General features: G+C 42.5%; 1 protein-coding gene across 1 annotated transcript in view; it reads right to left on the reverse strand.

Annotated features, from left to right (window-relative positions):
* Nucleotides 1-19,586, reverse strand: part of PPP2CB (protein phosphatase 2 catalytic subunit beta) — a 564,832-nt gene that overhangs the window by 125,403 nt on the left and 419,843 nt on the right. Inside the window, exon 6 of the mRNA XM_044059310.1 lies at nt 8,081-8,199. Within this exon, the coding sequence (XP_043915245.1) occupies nt 8,081-8,199 (119 nt within the window). The remainder of the gene's footprint in view (nt 1-8,080; nt 8,200-19,586) is intronic.

Genomic DNA, 19,586 nt, shown 5'->3' on the forward strand with positions numbered 1-19,586 from the left:
TCTCATTAATACCTGGGGGAAATTGGCAGCAAGTCTAAGTTGCCATATTAATTCCTTTTTGCTTAGTCGATTCTTCCAACCCCCCCCTCCCCCCACTAGGTTCAATGCCTACACTATCTATTATACCAAATTTAAAACCTTGGAAGTTTTTACAGTTTAATTAATGCCTATAGAGGGCATTAATTTCCTTTTTATTTTTTATGTCGTATAAATGCTTATAGATCGTACGTCTAAAAGATCTTTCCATTTTCCCTACATAGTAAGCCGGACAAGAATCACAGATTGCTAAATATACAAGACTCTGGGTTTTACAATTACCACTTCTAAAAATAATGTTAGTCCTCGATTTGTCCCCCAGTTTAATAGCAGTTTCCTTAGCAATATAACTGCACTGTGGACAACAACCACAACGTGTAGTCCCTTTATTATTTTCCATAGCCTTGATAGGTATTGCTACCAACTTTTTAAGGTTCATTCCCACTTTATTAATAAAAAAAGGTTGGTTAGAATAGTCTTAAGGTTTTTAGAAACTACACTATGTTGTATAGTACATGCCTGAGCATATGGCACTGGTTCAACAGTGGATTTAGAGTGACCCATGTAAGATTTTAATGAATACCCAAGCCCCTAACAGTTTGTACTTCTTACCCCATTCCTGGTACACTGTGTCCACAATTGGCTCAACTATGTCCTTGGGGTATCCCCTTTGCATAAACATTTAATAAGGTACCAAATTCCTTTTGAACATCACCCAATTCAGAGGTCATTCCAGCAATCCGTATGGCTTGACCTTTAATAATACTTTTCTTTTCAGTGAAAGGGTGGTGGCTAGAGAAATGGAGGTAAGAGTTACAAAAAGTGCTCTTACAAAAAACCTTAGATGTAAAACCCTGGGTATCATGGGCAATCTAAGTATCCAAATAGGATATCTGTTGTTCATCGTAAGAATGTGTAAATTTCAAAAATGTAGTGTAGTGGTACCATTTAGGTATTCTATGAATTTTGGAATGTTGTCTTTGTCCCCTTCCATAAAATAAAAATGTCTTCCAAATAACGGTTATATAACAAAATATGTTCAGCCCACCAGGTAACTCAAACATATAATTAAACTCCCAGGCAAGTAATACAATATTGGCATAAACCGGGGCACAAACTGCACCCATCGCCACTCCAGAAATCTGTTGATAGTACTGCCCTTCAAAATACATAAAATTATAATTTAAGACCATTGACATTAGTTCACAAATTAAAAAAAATCATCATGGGTCAAAGTGGAATCAAGAAGTAATATTTCCTCAAAATACTCCATGCCCACTTTTTTAGTGATGCAAGTGAACAAATCTTTAATGTTTATGGTCAAAAATGTAAGGTCCAGACTCCAAATATCATGGCTAAGTTGTAATGACAATGTCTCTATAGTACCAGCCCTTAAAGATGGAACATTTATTAAGTGTGTTTCTCTGTTGAACACAGGATTATATTCTTGATTTGTTTTTGTAACATTTTTGCATGTATTTTCACATTTAAACTAACATTTTGTTAACTACAATATATTTTTTCTATTTTTGAACAATCAATTTCCTGTGTTTGTGGGTTTTACTTTTAATATTCTTTATACATGGAATTTTATATTATGCTAGAATTTAATATTTTACATTTCATATACAAATTTGAACAGACTGTTTCATGAAATGTATTTTTTAAACTTTTAATTAATCAATTAATTATGAATCAACTGGAATATATAAATTGTGCATTTTGACAGATATTAACTATTTAACCTGTTCTAATGAAGTCATTATACTATGATGAAAGCGCTTAACTAATTTTGGAGGTTATATTCTATTGTTAGTTAATAAAGGAGTTTTTCATTGATGGCCACTGGGTGCTTTTTGTTGGTTACTAGTGTTTCATAGCACCCTGGAACTTTTTTTCGTTTTTTTGAGGACCCAAGACTTTCTTAATCAGGCCGACTGAGGGCTATTGCAAGGAGATAACCCAAATGTAATGACTGCAACAGTGAAACACGAAGAACACCTTGGAAAACATGCCTAATCCGGACCGTTATGGAGGGATGGGCTGGATGACTCATTTTTCTAGCAGCTTGGAAATCTCCTGTGCTGCCGCCTCCTTTTTCATGGGTGGAACTTCCGAGAGGTGTTTGGCCAGAACTGGCCTTCACAGGAAGGGAATTGAATATCCTCTGGATATGATTCGCAACAGACTCCCAGGCTGTTGGGTGTAGCAATAGTTCTTGACTGCCTCAGGAGATGAGCAGCCGGGCAACCCTTCAGGGCTGCTGTTCTGGCCTGTCTGAGAAGAGTCATTTGGTTCCTCGGGCCGCCTCTGCCACAAGAGTGGCATTTGTCGAATCCCTCTCGGTCTCTGGGGGGAAGGTGAATCCCAACCGTCCTGGAAATAACTCAGACTTCCGAAACCACATTTTCTTCACCCCCTGCTGATTCCTGGAAAAGGATTGTTGGGGGGGTTGAGAAGTGGATTACAACAGCAGAGTCTTCCCATCCTTCTCACTCTGGACCAGTGTATCGTGTACAGTCTTTCCAGAGTAAAACCATCGTATGGTGCATTTGTGAATGACGCCTTGAAGGGATCCGAGAAGGTACAATGTTGGAGCCAGGCATGATGCCTGATGGCAATGCCTGCTCCTGCAGCTCTGCTGGCACCCTCAATAGCATGAGAGAACCTGCACAGAGGTATTGGCAATGGAGGTGAGGTGGCCATTCTAGAGGAGAAAACCTTCCTACCCCCTGCCAACATGGACCCTGGGGTAGACTCTGCGACCTCCTTCACTATGTCTCGCTGAAGCCTAATGACATGTGCCATGTAGTTCAGCAAATGTACCGAAAACGTTGCTGAAGTGTAGACCCACTTCCCGAAATGGTCCAAGGTCCTGGACTCTCGGTCTGGTGGATGGACCATGGAGCTCTCCTGTGCAAGCTACTTCTTGGTGGCTGCTGCCGCCACCACCATAGTATCAACAGGGGTCCCGCAGACCAGTGTGGTTTTGTCTGCAGTAGTGCTGACGACTGTATCAGGGCATTAAGGGATAGGGCCCACTGTGTCGGGCTCCTTCCACACCAGAGATGCAACAAGATCCACTAGGGGATCTGTGGGAGGGGACACCCAAGAAGTAGAGTGATCTCCGCCAAATGCCTCCAGAACACCAACTCGTCAAGGTTGTGTTTTTGGACAAACCACCCCCCCGTGCTGCCGTAGGATCTCCATGATGTCCCAAATGAGACATACTCAGAGGGTGATCAGAAGAACCCTCCCCCTTCCTCCAAGTCAGTGTGGCCAGTGCTGAGGTACCATCGGCGCCATTACCTTGAGCAGGTCATTACCATGGCGCTGATGGTACCTCAACGCTGGCCATTACCTTGAGCAGGCCAGATCAAGGTAATGGCCAGCAATGAGGTACCATCATGGCCGACCCCACGATGTCAAGGGTCCTCAAATCAGAGGACTTCGAAAGCGGGGGTTGGATTGGAGAATGAGTAATCGGGATGAAGGCAGACTGCATGCCCCCTGCTCCGGAGGGAGAGGGGGCAGGCAAGAATTCCATTTGTATCTGGGTGCGGATGAACCTCCGCATCATCCTGTCCACTTCTGCTTCAGAAAAGATGCCAGTGGATCTGGAAGAAGAGGCCACCGACACCGACCTAGAGAGACCCAATACTCAGAGCAGAGCGAAGCTTGGCTGGAGATCCTGCTGAGGAAGAATGGTCGGGAACAGCTTCCTCAACCTATCTCTGTTTGTGCTCGTCTCCATCCCCAGTCCTCTTAGTGGGAGGTTGAGTCCCAGAGGCCGGGGTGGCCTGGGCCCCCATAGCAGGTGGAGGGATAAAGCCATTCAAAATAAGTTTATTCTTCCTGTCTATCAATGCAAGGGGATTGAACCCCACACAGATTGCGCAGGAGGAATCAAGATGAGCAACCCTTAAACAACGCATAGTGTGGCCATCAACTGGGGAAAGCTTATGGCCACACTCCGTGGAGTTTCGGAAGCTTGGTTTGGGTGCCTCTGATGTAACACCAACAGAGAGGCCCAAACAGAAAGAAACACACACTCCTACAGACAGAGCAGCGAAAGCAAGGAAAGACTTTTTTTTTTTTAATCAACATGAAAGGGGAGGTAATAGGAAAGAAAGATTTTTAGATACAGTATCTAACAGAGTAACTTAAACACACTTAGCCAGAATACCCTGCAGCAGCAGATCACGATGATTACACGAGTGCAGCAAACATCTGAAGGTAGGAAGGAGGCAGGGGGCACTGTGGGTAGGGGAGGAGCTTGGAGCCAATGCTGGAGAAATGTGCCAGAGTAGGATCCGTCCCAGATCCATGTCCCACAGGTTGAAGAGCTTCAGATTAATTGTTAAGAAATAGTGCTAGAAAACCTGGCTGCAGCATGCAAAATAAAACTATCAAAAACAATAGGACAAAAGTTTTATTCACTTCCAGTAATTTAAAACTATTTTTCATTGAAGTGCTTGCTGTTGTACCTTTAAATCTTGCATTTTCCTCGGCCAAGAATGCTCAGAACACTCAGCTTAGTTGCACTTGCAGACAAGCTAGTCTCCATGAAAATGTAGTCAGTAATGAGAGAAAAAAAGCTAATAAACTGCAGATGCATGAAGGAATCTTGTCAGTTTCACTCAGCCCAGAACAGAATGCACAACTGCTTTCAAGTCTAGACCCCACCCAACCGGCCCAAGATAACAGCATATTAACTTAAATATGGTTTTTTTTTAAGTCTTTCTTCCTTTATTAAAATGTAAAGCCTATATTTCTTACAACTAAAAAAGTACTTGTTTACTTTCAAATCTTTAGCGCATAATTACTGACAAGATTCCCCAACACCCACATTTAAAAGACCCCCTGACTACATACTATGCAAAAGTGCTTAACTATAAAACATGCAGTTTATATCAGAACAAAAACTAATACTTATTTACTTTTGTCCCTTTTAGTGTCCTTCTAAACATTGACTAAGTGAGAGATACGTGTTTTACAGTTCATCCATAAGTTAACTGTCAGCAAGAATCCAATCTTTCTCAGCTACTTTTTCTTGAACAGCCATATTTCACAAACGTGACTGATGCTTTATAATCTCACTTTATTCACTAATTTCTGTCTTACTGTCTTCTTCCTGTCCATCTCCATTTCCCAACACCAGACTTTGGTCCATGTCCAAGGTACTCTTGATTTGTCTAGTCAAGTCATCTGCTTTTTCTGTCAAGCATTTTCCTTTATAACACTGGAAAAGACTTCACTGGCAAAGTCTATATATGAGCTTAATTATCAGAAGAATGAGAAGCAGAGCCTCCTTCAGTTTGACAGCTCACTTTTTGTTAAATAAACTTTTATTTCCTCCCTAGTCTGTTCTCTGATCATGTAGGAAAAAATATTCTGAATACAGCAGCTTGAATCTCACATCTGCCTCTCGACATTCCCTGATTACTTGGGGGGGGGGGGGTACATGTGCTTCTCTTCTGCCTAGTGTGCAGTGAATAATCATTTTCTGCAAACACTCTGCTGTCACCAGTTTTAATACCCTTCTCCTTCTTCCACAGTTTTTTTTTCCAGGGTCAAATCATTCTGCTAGTATGACTGCATCTTTACTAATACACATCTTGGCTGCTTTCTTCTGATCAGGTTTGGAGCACACACACTGTGTGCCCCTTCAATTAACAAATCCTGTTGTGAAAAAGCAGTTCCAGTAGCTTATCTGTGCTTTCAAAAAATCACAATCTGTTCCTTCCAGTTTCTCTGGTACAACAGAAAATCTAAGGTTTTCTCTACACACTTTTTCCCATCATTTTTTGAAATGGTTCTTGACAAGTCACATACTCAGCAAGCCTTTTCTTCACATCAGCCTCTGATTTTTGCAGTTTCATCAGTTCACTCAAATAGCTAGTTAAAAGTTTTTAAAATTTTCTAGCCTTTTATTATTTGAGTTGATAAACTCCTTCAATGTAAATTAAGCAGGATGCAGACAATTCAAAAAGAACACCAGCTTTAATGTTGAGCGCTTTCTTCTCTTTTACAGAGACTTCATCAGTAAACTCCTTCAATGTTTCATTTATTTTAATCACCTCTGAGTACATTTGATTTACTTTTCCTCTAAAGTACCGGAAGTCATCTCTTCTATCAAAGATAAAGTTTAAAACACGTTTTACTGAACAGCTGCAGGATTCTTTCTGGTCAGTGTTCTCTCTCCACCTTTTCTAGCCAACTTTCTTTCAGGTTCTCTACAATTCTTCACTGCTGGCATCAAGACAGCGTACTTACTGGCCAGTAAGTGAATTTCACTTAACATGTAGAATTACTACCTCTTGTTTCTCAGTTTTTTCACACTGGCAGGGATGAAATTAAGCTGTTGTGTGCAGCCACTAGAAGTCTGTCATGCACCTCAAACTCATCTCTGCACACCAATATCCCTGGCACAAAGCTAGTGTGCCATATGATCTTCCCTCACATCTTAACGCATTGCTGTAACTCTAATGCTTGTCCTTCCTTGGCACACTACTGTCCCTGGCCCAAAGCTCATCTACCATATGACCCCACCCTCATCTTCTTAATGCACTGCTGCAACACTGCAATCTTTGTCCTTCCTTAGCACACTACAAATGGTACACGTAACGCTTCTCAGTTACGTCCACAGCCACCTAGCCTAGTATATCTTTGCTGCCTCCCAGTCACTACTTGCCATCACATCAGCTGTCTTCAGAAAGGTCATTGGTGCTTAAATGCAACACAATGTATGACTAATTCTTCCCCAGGTGAGGACCTGGCTCAGCACCCCCCCATGCTTTAAGTAAAAGCTTCAAGCCCAGTTTCACTGTAATCTGATCTCACCAACACTAAATACCCATGGTGATTAACTTCTCTAGTTGACAAAACCCTTCACCTCTCACTTCCTACCCAATCTTACTATCCCCTCCAATACTCAAAACCTTACTCCTCTAGTACCACTTTACCAGCTTTGAATGACTGACTGCCTTATCTGCGGTGCATATGGATTCCTTTCTTGCTATTTGTACTCTACTCACCAGCCCTTTACACTGCTCTATCATTTTTACTCTCTTATCTGACTGCTGCATCTGATCCCTTTATCATTTTTTCTGTATTCTTTACAAACTCTCTCAATGGTTCTGTTTTTACCATCAATCTCTGCCTCTATGACAAGGCTAAGTGCCCCTCTCTGCCCACTTAACTCTTGCTCTCCATGTGCTGTTGGCTCCTGCATGGCCACCTCTGGCCCAGTCTTCCCTTCATTAATACTAACTGTGGTTTTCACCTGCCCTCTAGCTTGGATTTTTTTCTAACATTGTCTTTCATGTTCACAACTTCCACATTCAACCTTCAACTTAACTTGTGCCACACTTTCCTGTACTATGACAGCTTCTGACTTCTTTCCCCAAACCTTTTCTGTTGCCCCTTACCATACCACATCACTTTCCAATAACACTGACTCTGCCAATGTCAGCCCTTGCACTGTCCTTTGCCTTTCTCCACTCACCTTCTGTTCAGCCCCTTCTACCTACCTCTTATTGCCTCTTCTCCAGTTCCCTTCTACACTGATTAGCCAATCCACTGCCATCTCTAGCCTCCACAGTCTCCCCTAAAGCTTCCCCATTTTCCTGTATATCCCCATATCCTCTGTCAACTGAAAGCTCCCTGTGACAGATACACACACATATGCCCGCACACTAAACAAATAGGTCATCTCTCTTCACTTTCTCCATAGCCTGCCTTATTCCTTTCAGGCGGTCAACATTCATGCGAAGCCTCACTTTCTTGCTTGTTTTGCAATTTCTTGTTAAGCATCTAGCTAGACATTCAACTTCAAGTGCTCCATTCACTTTCTTAAACCATCTGAGCAAACATTACACCCTGTACCTACAGAGGATTCATGTCTACAATGTTAACCTTCGTAAAGATAAGTGCCTAACCAACTAAAACTAACTGAAGGCTTAACTAGTCATACATATTTATGTAAAACAGCACTTAACTTCACTATACACTAAGAAATAAAAAACCTAAATTTCATACTTACAAGGAATATTTAAGTGTGTCATCCAGTTCCATAATAGCAGCCTGGTTACCACAGCGATAACAGTAATTGGGGGCACTGAAAATAGTAACCACATTGCGGTCGTGACACCAATTGTAACCCTAAAATGAGAACAAAAATAATGCATTCAATTTGAGTAGAATGATTATAAAAACAATACCTAACAAAATCAGCAATAATGACCAGACATGCCTTTGAAAACAAACCCTGACATTAACAAATTATTCTCTTGCAACTTGGTTTAATCAAACCAAGTATGGTGAGCTGTACACAAAAACAATTAACAGTAAATTAAATATAACAGATGTGAAAAGAAACAGATGAACATTCAAGTGTAAAGTTGTAATATGTTGGATAACCAAATTTGTGTACATATCAGAACACAAGCCAGGTCTTAAAAGTGGGGCCAGCTTCAGTAATGTTTGGTGCCTAAGGCCAAAGGCATTAGAACCTTTCAGCACACTAAACTTTCGGAGGCTGCTACACTACACCCTGTTTTCAATAATGCAAAGCTCAACGGCAGGGCCCAACTTCAAATCTAAGACGGCTCATAAAGGTTAAGCAGGATGAAGAAATGCACATAAAAGAACCATGGTGGGATGGAGCATTATATTTATTTACTGGCTGCATTTGTTCACCAGGATGGTCTGACTGGGTGCAAGGTCCCATTTTCAGCTATGGCTTGGGGAGAGAAGCTCCACAAAAAGATAAGATACATGAATCACAGAATACATTGAAGTACATTATGGAGTATGTGCAGTCCATTAAGGCAAGATAAGCAGCTCCACAAAAAATGAGGTACATGAATCAGAAAGCATTACGAAGTGCAGTACATTTAAGGTGAGTTCAACAATAATTTCAACCCAATAAAATACAAGGAAAATCAATATTTAAGACAAAAACAGATGCATACTATAAAAAAGTTGTCTTACCATAACATTCCATCTGTGTTGTCGATCTTCACTAATACATGACTGTGGGGGGTTGGTTCCGAGCCTCGGAACAGACTCGGATGTTTACTTCCACTCGCACCTTCCAAACTCTCGAGCTAGGCTCTACCCATAATGCTCCTCTCTAAATTACCTCAGATCAAGTTTGCCTAAAACAGTGGCAGACAATGGTAAACAAGAGAACAGATATTGTCTGTATATGAAGTCAGTCTTGGGAGAATTTGATCCACTAGGAGTCTCAGGCTGGGTGAAGGGGGGAGGGAATATCAAGGATTAGTGAAGATCGACAAAACAGATGGAACGTTATGGTAAGACAACTTCTTTATCAAATGATGTCAATCTTCACACAGTCCTTGACTGTGGGACAGAGTACCCAGCTACCTGAATCTTGACAGGTCTCACAGAAGAATATTCCTAAGCACCACTGAACTGAATGATACCCATCCCCTAGAGACATGATCCAATTTGTAATGAGTGATAAAGGTGTGAGGAGACAACCATGTGGCTGAGACACAAATGTCATCTAATGAAGCTCTGTCATGAAAACCTGCAGAAGTTGCCACAGCTCTAGTTGAGTGGGCTTTCACTGATGTGAAAGGTCAAGTCCTTTTCAATGACCGATAAATTCACTGATGTGAAAGGTCAAATCCTTTTCAATGACAGATAAATGTGATACAATATCCGAGCCATTTAGCCAAGGTAATCTTGGTAACTGGGTTACCTAAAGAAAGTGAGGAAAAGGCAATAGATAGCCAGATTTTCCGAAATCCTCTGTTCTGTGAGGGATAAAATCTTAGTCGTCTGTGGATGTCTGACAAATGTAGGGAATACTCCTGTTTATTGCAGAAATTAGGAAATAAGACCGGTAGTTGCAGTGTTTGATTGATGCTAGATTCTGAGACTACCTTTGATAAAAAGCATGGACTGGTCCTAAAGGAAACCCTGTCTTTCTGAAATATTATGTAGGACAAGGCCTGAATTTCAGATACTCTTCTGGCAGATATGATGGCCACTAAGAATAAAATTTTCCAAGTCAGAAACTACGTCACATGTAGCTGATGGTTCAAAAGGGGAATGAGTAAGGGCTTGAAGGAGCAATGGGCTCTTTCAAAGGAGATCTTAACATTAGGGCTCCTTTTAAAAAGGCTTTACAAAGTTTGTGTGACATCAAGGATGACCCCCCCCCCCCTTCAAAACCTGTATGGAAATTGGAAATTGCAGCTTGATGGACTTTAACTGCAGAAGCAGAACAACTAGTTCGATAGAGGTTAGCGAAGAAGTCCAAAACTTCATGAGCAGAGATCGTACAATGGTCATGTTCATTTTTGAGAGCCAATCTTGCTAATTTTTCTCATTTACTCTGGTACAGTTTCCTAGTAGAAGGTTTAAGATGGGCTACAATGATTTGGCATATGGGAGAAGAAAGGGAAGAATGCCTGGCAATCATATGAATTGGAGAAGCTACACAGTGAGCTTGAGATGGAGATTCAGATGAACCATTCTCCTTGTGGACGAGACAACACATCTGAAGCTGGGTCCAGCATACATGGTTTCTGGAGAAGATGAGGCCAAAGGAAGGGAAACCAAACTTGTCAAGGCCAAAATGGGGCAATGAAGATTATGGGGGCTGAGGCGAGTCCAAAGGGCAATACTCTGAAATGGAAATGGCTGGCTCCCAGCCGGAAGTGCAGGAATCTTCTGGAGCGTTTGTCCATTTTTATGTGGTAATACCCATCCTGAAGATCTAAAGAGCACATCCAATCGTTTTTGAATGGAAGAACACAAGACCATCCAAAATCTGATTTGCTGAACTGCCTTGTTGAATTGTCTTTGATCCATAATGGGGCTCTAGTCCCCTGTTTTTCTGGACACAAAAGAATCTTGAGTACAACCTGGATCCTATTTTCTCTGGTGGGACTTTATGGATGACTCTTCTCTCTAGCAGTTTTTGTATTTCCACTATTGCTGCTTCCCTATGACTGGGTGAAAAATCCGGGAGTCTGTTTTGGGGTTTTGGACTTGAAGAAAGTGGACTATTTTAACCTCTGGAATGATTCCCCGCACCCATATGTTTGATGTCATCAGATGCCAGGTGGGTTGGTGCAGGGAAAGCCATCCACCGACCGCCTCCAGAGGAAGGCAACCAGGCCTCTGTTCAGGGGTGCTGGTAGGAGGTACCAGAGAAAATCTCTGTACCCCTGGTTCTGTGGGCCACCTCTGCCTTTAGGTCGGCATCTTCCATTATTACTTCCACCTCTGCCTCGGGGGAAGTCTTTGCCATGTGAGTCTTGGAAAGGCCCTCAGGATTTCTTAAACCATAGCCTCCCACTTCTCTGGTTCCTGGAGTAGGGCCATTGAGGAGTGTAGGAGCGTACACCTATGGCAGAGAGAGTCTTCCCATCTTTCTCACATCTGGACAGTATGTCTTTTACCTTAGGACCAAATAGGGATGGATCCATCAAATGGAGGATTGATGAATGATGCTTTAAACTGCTCCACAAAGTCTCACAGGTGCATCCAGGCTAGTCTCCTAATGGCAACGCTGGAACCTGCTGCTCTTTTTGTACCTTCAGCTGCATGGGCTATTAAGCCTCATGGACAAGTTGGAAATTGATTTGAGGGTGGTGAGCTGAGAGTTAACCTCGTCTTGAACTCCCTCTTCAGCTACTGCTCCTCAGAGTATCTGACAGTTCTTTAATCAGATCTCTCAGTAACCTGGTAAAGTTGCTGTTGTCTTCTGCTTATCCCGGTTAGGGGTCGCCACAGCGGAACTCTGGTCCACTAATGCTTGGTAGTGGATTTTTACGTGCAGAGTTACCAGCCCTGACGCACAACCTTCAACGAAGGCACACCCATTCACGCATGCCTCCACACAGAAGACGCTCTAGCTGAGAATCGAACACGACAACGTCTTGCTGTGAGGCAACAACGCTACTGCAGCACCACTACCGCGGGTAGTAACCTGGTAAAGTGCGCCATGTAATTCAAAGACTTGACAGCAAAAGTCGAAGTGTAAACGCACTTCTCAAACCTATCCATGGCCCTAGACTTCTTGTTAAGAGGATGGATAGTAAGACCTTCCTCAGCAAGTTCCGTCTGTGTCTGCCGCTATCACCATGGCATCTACGGGTATGCGCTTGGCCCAAGGCTGTTCTTGGGGGGGGGGGGGGATCCAGACAGGTCTCTTGGGGATCGGTTTTATGGAGTCGGGCATCTTCCACACCTGCTGTCCGGTCAGTTTAATGAGCTTGTCAGCGGGCAGAGAGAACCAAATAGTAGAGGGTTGGGCGCAAAAAGCCTCCAGGTATACAGATCCTTTGAAGAATGCTGGCGGGAAGACCAGCCATTCTTGTTTCAGGATTTCCAGGATGTCCCTAAAGGAATAATCATCAGGGGGTGACCTCAGGGAACCTTCCCCTTCATCAAAGTCTGTATCCTCAGTGAAGGACTCCTCCAGGGAGTGTAAGTGCTTCTTCTTGCACTTTTTCTTCGCAAGTACTTTGTGTGTGTGTGTGGGGGGGTGATGTTCTGGTGAAGGGTCAGAAGAGGAAACCAACCAGGTGAGTCTTTCCTGGGACTTGTGTCCACTGTCCTAGGGATGAAACAGATGGAAGCGCTGGTCGAGGGGAAGAAGTTTGACCAGTCACGGAAGGCAGAGATTGGGAGTCCACAATGGACAAGTCCTTCTCCATTATTTGGAAGGCCACCCCCCCCCCCCATACAAGGATGGGAGCCCAGACCCAAAATACACTCCTTCGGAACCATTGTCACACCCTGCACTGAGGAGGCAACCCACGAACCTGAAGCATGGGTCGGATCCAATAAAAGCTGAAGCACGAGAGCCACAGAAGGCTCCGAAATTATTGGAATTAATGAAGCTGATCCATGCCCCTCGGAACCGGCCACAAAGTCTCAACCCAGAGAGGTCTCTGGTTCCAATAAACCAGAAGAGGTCAAGCTAATCCTTGGTTCCAGAGAAGAGTTGGAGCCGAGTGGGTCAGTGCCAAGCTCCAATGACTCAAATGACTCAACAGGAGATGGAGTAGTAAGATGAGGTGATGTCATAATGGAACTGGTCCCGGTGTCAACTTGGCTGGGAAACAAAGAATCTCCTCGTCATCAGGAGCTTATCCACCAGTCTCATGATATCAGACTCAGAGAGAATCTTAGAGGATCGAACAGTGGAAGTCAAATGAGACCTATGGGGTCTTGGTTCGATGAAGGGGCTTGGTGGATGGTCAATCGAAGAGGAGTTATCTACACCTTGGTGAGATGCAAATCTGAATGCTCCGGTACAGATACACTTTCCAGTGCCGAGATAGTCTGAGCCAAATCCAAGGATTTTTCAGGTGCAGAGTATTTTTTGCCATTTGGTGCAGAGGGAACTTCTGACACCAGCTTCGGTCCTGGACACAGAAATGGTCTCTTCAAAATTCCCTTTTTGTAAACCTTTCAAGATAAGTTTGTTTCTCCATTCAGTGAGAGTTCTGGCAGAGAAACCATGGCAAATAGAGTAGTTCGCTTGTAAATGTACAGCTCCCAGACAGTACATACACAAAACATGCCCATCAGAATTGGGCATTTTCCTATCGCACTTCTAGCATCATTTAAATCCAGAAATGTCCTTTGAAGGCTTAGAAGGAATGTTAGATTTTTTCAGCCATTAGAACAAGTGACAAGCAACCACACACACTAAGAAAAATAGAAGAGAAATGTTTCTTTTTAAGGAAAGAAGGAAAATGCCAACTATGGTATTCAAGAAATACCTAACAGGTAATAATGAGTACCAACAATGGTACGCAAGAGAAAACTACCAATGGTAGTAAAAGGAAGTAGAAAAACCACTAACAAGATAAAAGTGAGAGGAGTGGGTAGAAGATTAAGTAATCGGACAACAGATTTAAGATATATAAAATGGAAAACCAGAAAAAAAACTCACTTTAAATCAAAGCCAAAACTCAAGAGCGGTCATGTGCGTCTGACACAAGAAGTGGCAAATGAGATTGGAGGTAACAGAGGGGAACATTGAGAGTGCCTAGGTCAAGAGTTTGGAAGGCTCAAGCCGAAGTAAACAGCAGAGTTGGTGCCGATGCTTGGAACCGAGCCTATAGTCAAGGGACTGCATGAACATGGACATCAGATCATACATTTAAAAAGAGATTAGTGTTTGATTCTATGTTAAATGGGTTTAGGATAGAAAATATGCTAGATAAAATAGTATGGACTTCTAGCGGAGAAGAGAGTGAAAGTAGTGGAGAATAAGAGGCATTTTAATGAGTGTAGAAGCTAGAAGCAGTGAGAATACTTACAGTTGATAAATAGATGGGGAAAGGGGTGTTATAGCAAGATTGGAATTGTTTAGCTTGATGTCCTGGAGAAAAAAAAAATGGCCATATCCTTGATCTGGTTAAGTGTGATTTTAATGGGGACTTAAAGGTGTTAAGCTTTTGTTCATGTTTGAGAGAGACGGGGATAGAATTCCAGGCTTCGGTGTACAGTACGATAAAAAAGTCCCACCTCAAAACTGTTAAATTTCAACTATTCACTTCAAAGTCTAATTATCAGTAGAGCACAGACATCTGTGTGGAGAATACTGTTGGATGAGGGCAGCGACAGATGGGCAATTATTGGGGCAGTGAATGAGTTTGTGTAGGATTAGAAGTTTGGTACAAGTCAAGTAAGTGAGGAATTTCTAGTCAATTTAGTTCCTTAACTGATGGGCAGTGGTGGGTTCTGTGTTAATGGCTGGCAGCAAATTCAGCTATGTTATGAAAGCACTGTTCTAATATAGTTAGTTGAGCTGCTTGTATGTTTGTGAAGATTGCAGGAGAAGGGTAGTGGTTAAGTGCTTTCTGGTAAAGTTGATCAGGAATCATTTAACCCTGTAAAGATTGCCCAGCTTTTGGGGATTTTCACACTATGTTGTGCATATGGCAATCAAGTTTCATAATGCTATCTCTGTAAATGCCCAGTAATTTTATGTGGGGGACTAGCTCAATTTGGTTGTCGGCTGAGAGTATACGAGAGATTTTTTGGAGGGAGGGTTGAAAAGAAGAATAGCTTGGTTTTGTTGCGATTAAGATCTAGTTAACCACCTTTCTATGGCTGTAAAGGATTCCTGTGTGATACTCTGAGGTATAAAAGTTTTAGGCATGACAGATTAAGGTGTAGTAATCTGTGTATTGTACTAGAATGGCTGGTTTTGTGTGTTCAGACAGCTAACTGATGAAGCTGTTAGAGCATATGGGGCACAGAATAGAACCTTGAGGGACTTAATGGCCACTTAACAGCCTTGTAAGTCCGTTGGAAAGATACCTGTGGAACCAGGATACTGACGGACTATTTAGGCTAAACTGGGTGAGTTTATGTAATAGGATAGGATGACTGTGTGTGCTGAAGGCTTTAAAGAGGTTGAGGAAGAGGGCTGACACTACTTGACCAATGTTCCAGAGTTAATAGTATTTGTGAAGTGTAGGAGGGCAGAATCTCTGAAGTACACTACTTGTGTATTAAAAGGAATGGGGACATCTTCAGCAACTTAGAGTGTCTCAAACTTTTAGAAGTGGGAGTTCCCTATGACAGAATATCACATAAGACAGTGGCTCCAATGGCAGTAGAGGCTCTGGTCTTGGAAGCCAAATCCAATGTATAACATCTGATAAAAACACTCAGGGAAGACCAAGTGGAGGCTGTGCAGATATCACCTACTGAGGCATTTCGGAAGAAAGCTGACAAGGTCACAGCTCAAGCAGAATAAGCCACAGACAGACCAGGCAACTGCTCATCATGAAAGGCATAAACAGAAATATATGCAGAGATAAAGACATCTAGAAAGTAAGAATTAAAAAAAAAAAAAGTCATGCCCAATGAACAAGCGAAGAACTGAAAAGGAAAAGGCACAGAAAAGCCTTGCAGGTGGGAGTTATGACTAACAGAAAATAACCAGAGCAATGTAATGAACTGACATGAGGATTGCAAAAACAGCATTTTGGAGCAAAATTTTATCAAAAGGAAAGAAAGAGCCAAAAATATTGGAACACACAAAAAAAAATAATCAGAGTGGTACCCTGTACAGATGTGACCATCTTTACTCTACAGCAAGAGATCTGGAGAAAGGTTCCAACTTGCACAGCCCTGTAGGTATGGACAAGAAGCCTAGTAATTAATAATAAAAACAAAAGCCATTATTAAACCTCATAGGTCCACTGGAAATGCAGTCCTTTTTCAGGCATAACTCATGTGCAACATTTAGATAAGTGACTTGCTCAAGGTCATACAACAGGCAAATGAAGGAATCAAAACCTGTTCCACAGGGAGTACAGCTTACAGCCTAAACCCGTGCCAATTGCTAGAATTGATAGTAGCATGGGAAACGTTTAGATGCCAGGCTAAGTCCTGTTTGTATTTAGTCTTTAAAGTGATAGAAGATTGAACTCCAAATACCACATCAAACAGCTGCAACGGTGTCTTAGACCTAGTCGTATGCAAATGAATACACACTTGCTGATCCACATCAAGGCAAAGTAAAAGGTACTCCCCACTGTTTGTATATTGCAGAAAGAGACGGGGAAGACACTGGTTAAATCAAAAACTAAAGCCTTTTTTGGCATAAACAAAGGGTTTGCGTGAGGTGATGTGTAAGTAAGTCCACATAAGCAGGATCACTGGAGAAGGCAGGAAGATCAGAGATTCTCTTAGAAGGAAGCATCAGCCACCAGAAATGGAATCTTTACAGATGCAAATTAAAACTCTGCAGAAGTGTCTGGTTCAAAGGGAGCTCAAGAAAGCTTTTCTTGTACAAAAAAAATGGTTGTAAGGAGGAATAGTCTCATGGAACAGGACAAAGGCCTAAGAAATTCTCAGAGAAAAGGAAAAACTTTCCTGGCCTTGACGGAAACTGGAAATGGCAGTCAGATAAACAGAAAAATAAAACGTAAGCCAGAGTGAGAAATTACATAAACATTCCAACACACTGGGGGAGTAAAAAAAGAGATCCAACTTTTTAGACTCACTAAAAAGTACAGTTTTGTACCTGCCATAAATGTAGATGTCCGATAGGCATGCATCTGCAGTCCTTACAAATGGGTTGTCCTGTCGTCAGGCAGCCCTTCGGCAGTTCAAAGTCTGGGTCTGGCCTCGGCTGATGTCGAACTTCACCCGACGTCATAGCTGCAGTTCTTCGGGTATAAAGGGATCAGCCGACGCCATCTTCCTCTGTTTCTTGCCCCAGATGCCAGGTGCCCTCTAGGAAGGCTAAATTTGGATAATTGCAAAAGTTTCCAAATAAGAGCAAATAAAAATAAACATGTATATACATATATACAAACAAATACACCATAATAGATCCCCCCAGCTAGCTAGAAGATGGGTAAATACCCTAGGAGTACCTCAGAGGGGAAGGAGGGAAGGTAATCCTGACTGCAGATGCATGCCTATCGGACATCTACATTTATGGTAGATACAAAACTGTACTATGTCCTTCAAGGATGCATCTGCAGTCTTTACAAATGGGTAGAATACCATAGCCAAACTGGGGGAGGAGGAGTAATAAGATTATGGTGTAGTTAAGATCCCTTGCAAAACAGCAGTGGCAAAACCTGCTCGGGATCTGGAGTATAAGGGTAAATTATAATGCTTGGCAAATGTATGCAGACTCCAAGTAGCAGCCTCTAAAATGTCTTTGGTAGCCACTCCTCGTAAAAAAGCTGTAGTAGTGGCTGTAGCCCTTGTAGAGTGAGGTCTGATGTTTTCTGGAGTTTTCTTCCCATGGTAGGAGTAACAAAATCTAATGCAATTCCCTATCCACTTAGAGATTGTCTGTTTTGAAATTGCTTTTCCTTCCATTCCTGTTGCATATGCTACCAGTAGCTGGTCAGTTTTTCTATTGCTCTTGGTCTTGTCCAGGTAGTAACGTAATTGTCTATGTACATCCAAGGTATGCAACAGTCTTTCTCCCCTGTTCTCTGGGTTGGGGAAGAATGTAGGCAGGTGGATAGCCTGGTTTAAAGATACTCTGGAGACCACCTCTGGCATAAAAGTAGGATTAGTTCTCATGGACACTATCTTGATGGAAGATCAGGAAGGGCTGTACTGCCATTAATGCCTGTAGTTCAGAAACCCTTCTTGCTGAAGTGATTGCAAGCAGGAAAGCAGTTTTCCATGATAAGTACTGTAATTCTGCTGTTGCTGCTGGCTCGAAAGGAGGGAGTGTCAACTTTTCTAGCACAAAGTTCAAGTCCCATGCTGGCTTCCTAGGTGGTTTTACATTTTTAATTCCTCGCAGAAACTGCCTGAGCAGAGGGTGTGAGAAGACTGGAGAATCCAAGTTGTATTCTGCTGAAATAGCTGATGCATGAATCTTAATGTGGAAAGAGGGGATAGCCATTGTGGAAAATATAGCTATTCAAGGATGTAGGATATTAGCACCAACAGTAGTGACACATTTTTTTCTTTTACCCCAAATGAGATATCTTTCTTTTTTGAATAATTTTTTTTTTTTTTTAGCGAGGCGTTGCCTGCCCAAGATAATCTTTAACCCTCTGAGATAAAAAGCTGGGATATTTGGTCTTTGCAATGTTTTCAGCAAGGCCAGCCCAGTTTTTTTTTGGTTTTTCATGTTGTTTTGGAAGTTGTTTGGTGTTGTTAACAGTAAAGGGAGGCAGGGGCAGGAGCCATTCCCGTTCCCGAGACAGTAATGGTGTAATGGGTACCAATGTTGCCTTGGCCAGTCTGGAGCTATCAGGATGATCCTGCTTCTTTTCTTCTTTTCTTAGCACCTTTGGCATCAAAGGGAGAGGTGGGGTGGATATGCTGTCAGGTTCAGTTTTTCAAAAGATAGGGAGTCCACTTTCCAAGCAAGTGGGTGGTACGTCCTCGTGCAGAATTTTTTCAGTTGGTGATTGTGATTGTGTGGGGATGCAAATAAGTCTATTTCTGGTAGTCCCCATTTCCCTGTAATGGTTTTGAAGATGTGCGGATGCAGCATCCATTCGTGGTCATCCGTGGTAGTTCTGCTTAGGATGTCTGCTAGTATATTTTCTTTTCCTGGGACGAAAATTGCTTGTAACTGAATATTTGAAGCTCAGGGCCACATTCAGAGGTCCATTGCCATCTGGCATAGAGGTATGAATGTGTGACTCCCTGCTTGGTGATGTACCACATAACTGTGGTGTTGTCCGTCCTTACCAACAGTTGACCCTGTCGAAGTGGTCTGAATGTCTGAATTGCCAGTTTACTGCCAGCATTTCCTTTTGATTTATGTGTAGGTGCAGCTGGTCTTGAGTCCATAAGCCTTGTATGCACTTGTCCAGCATGTAAGCCCCAAACCGTGGTCTGAGGCGTACGTTGTGATGGTCTGGCTTGGTTGAGTGCTGTGGAAGGGCAGTCCTTTGTTTGATTGACAGGCCTGAGCCCACCATTGGAATTCTTGCTTCAGGCATGGAATTATTGGAATTTGGGTTTCTAGGCTGTGCTTGTGCTGAGACCATAAATTCCTTAGGTACCACTGTAACTTTCTCATATGTAGTCTGGCATGTGGA

Source organism: Protopterus annectens, chromosome 17.part0 (genome assembly GCF_019279795.1).
Source record: "Protopterus annectens isolate FY-2018-M chromosome 17.part0, PAN1.0, whole genome shotgun sequence".
Taxonomy (NCBI): domain Eukaryota; kingdom Metazoa; phylum Chordata; order Ceratodontiformes; family Protopteridae; genus Protopterus; species Protopterus annectens.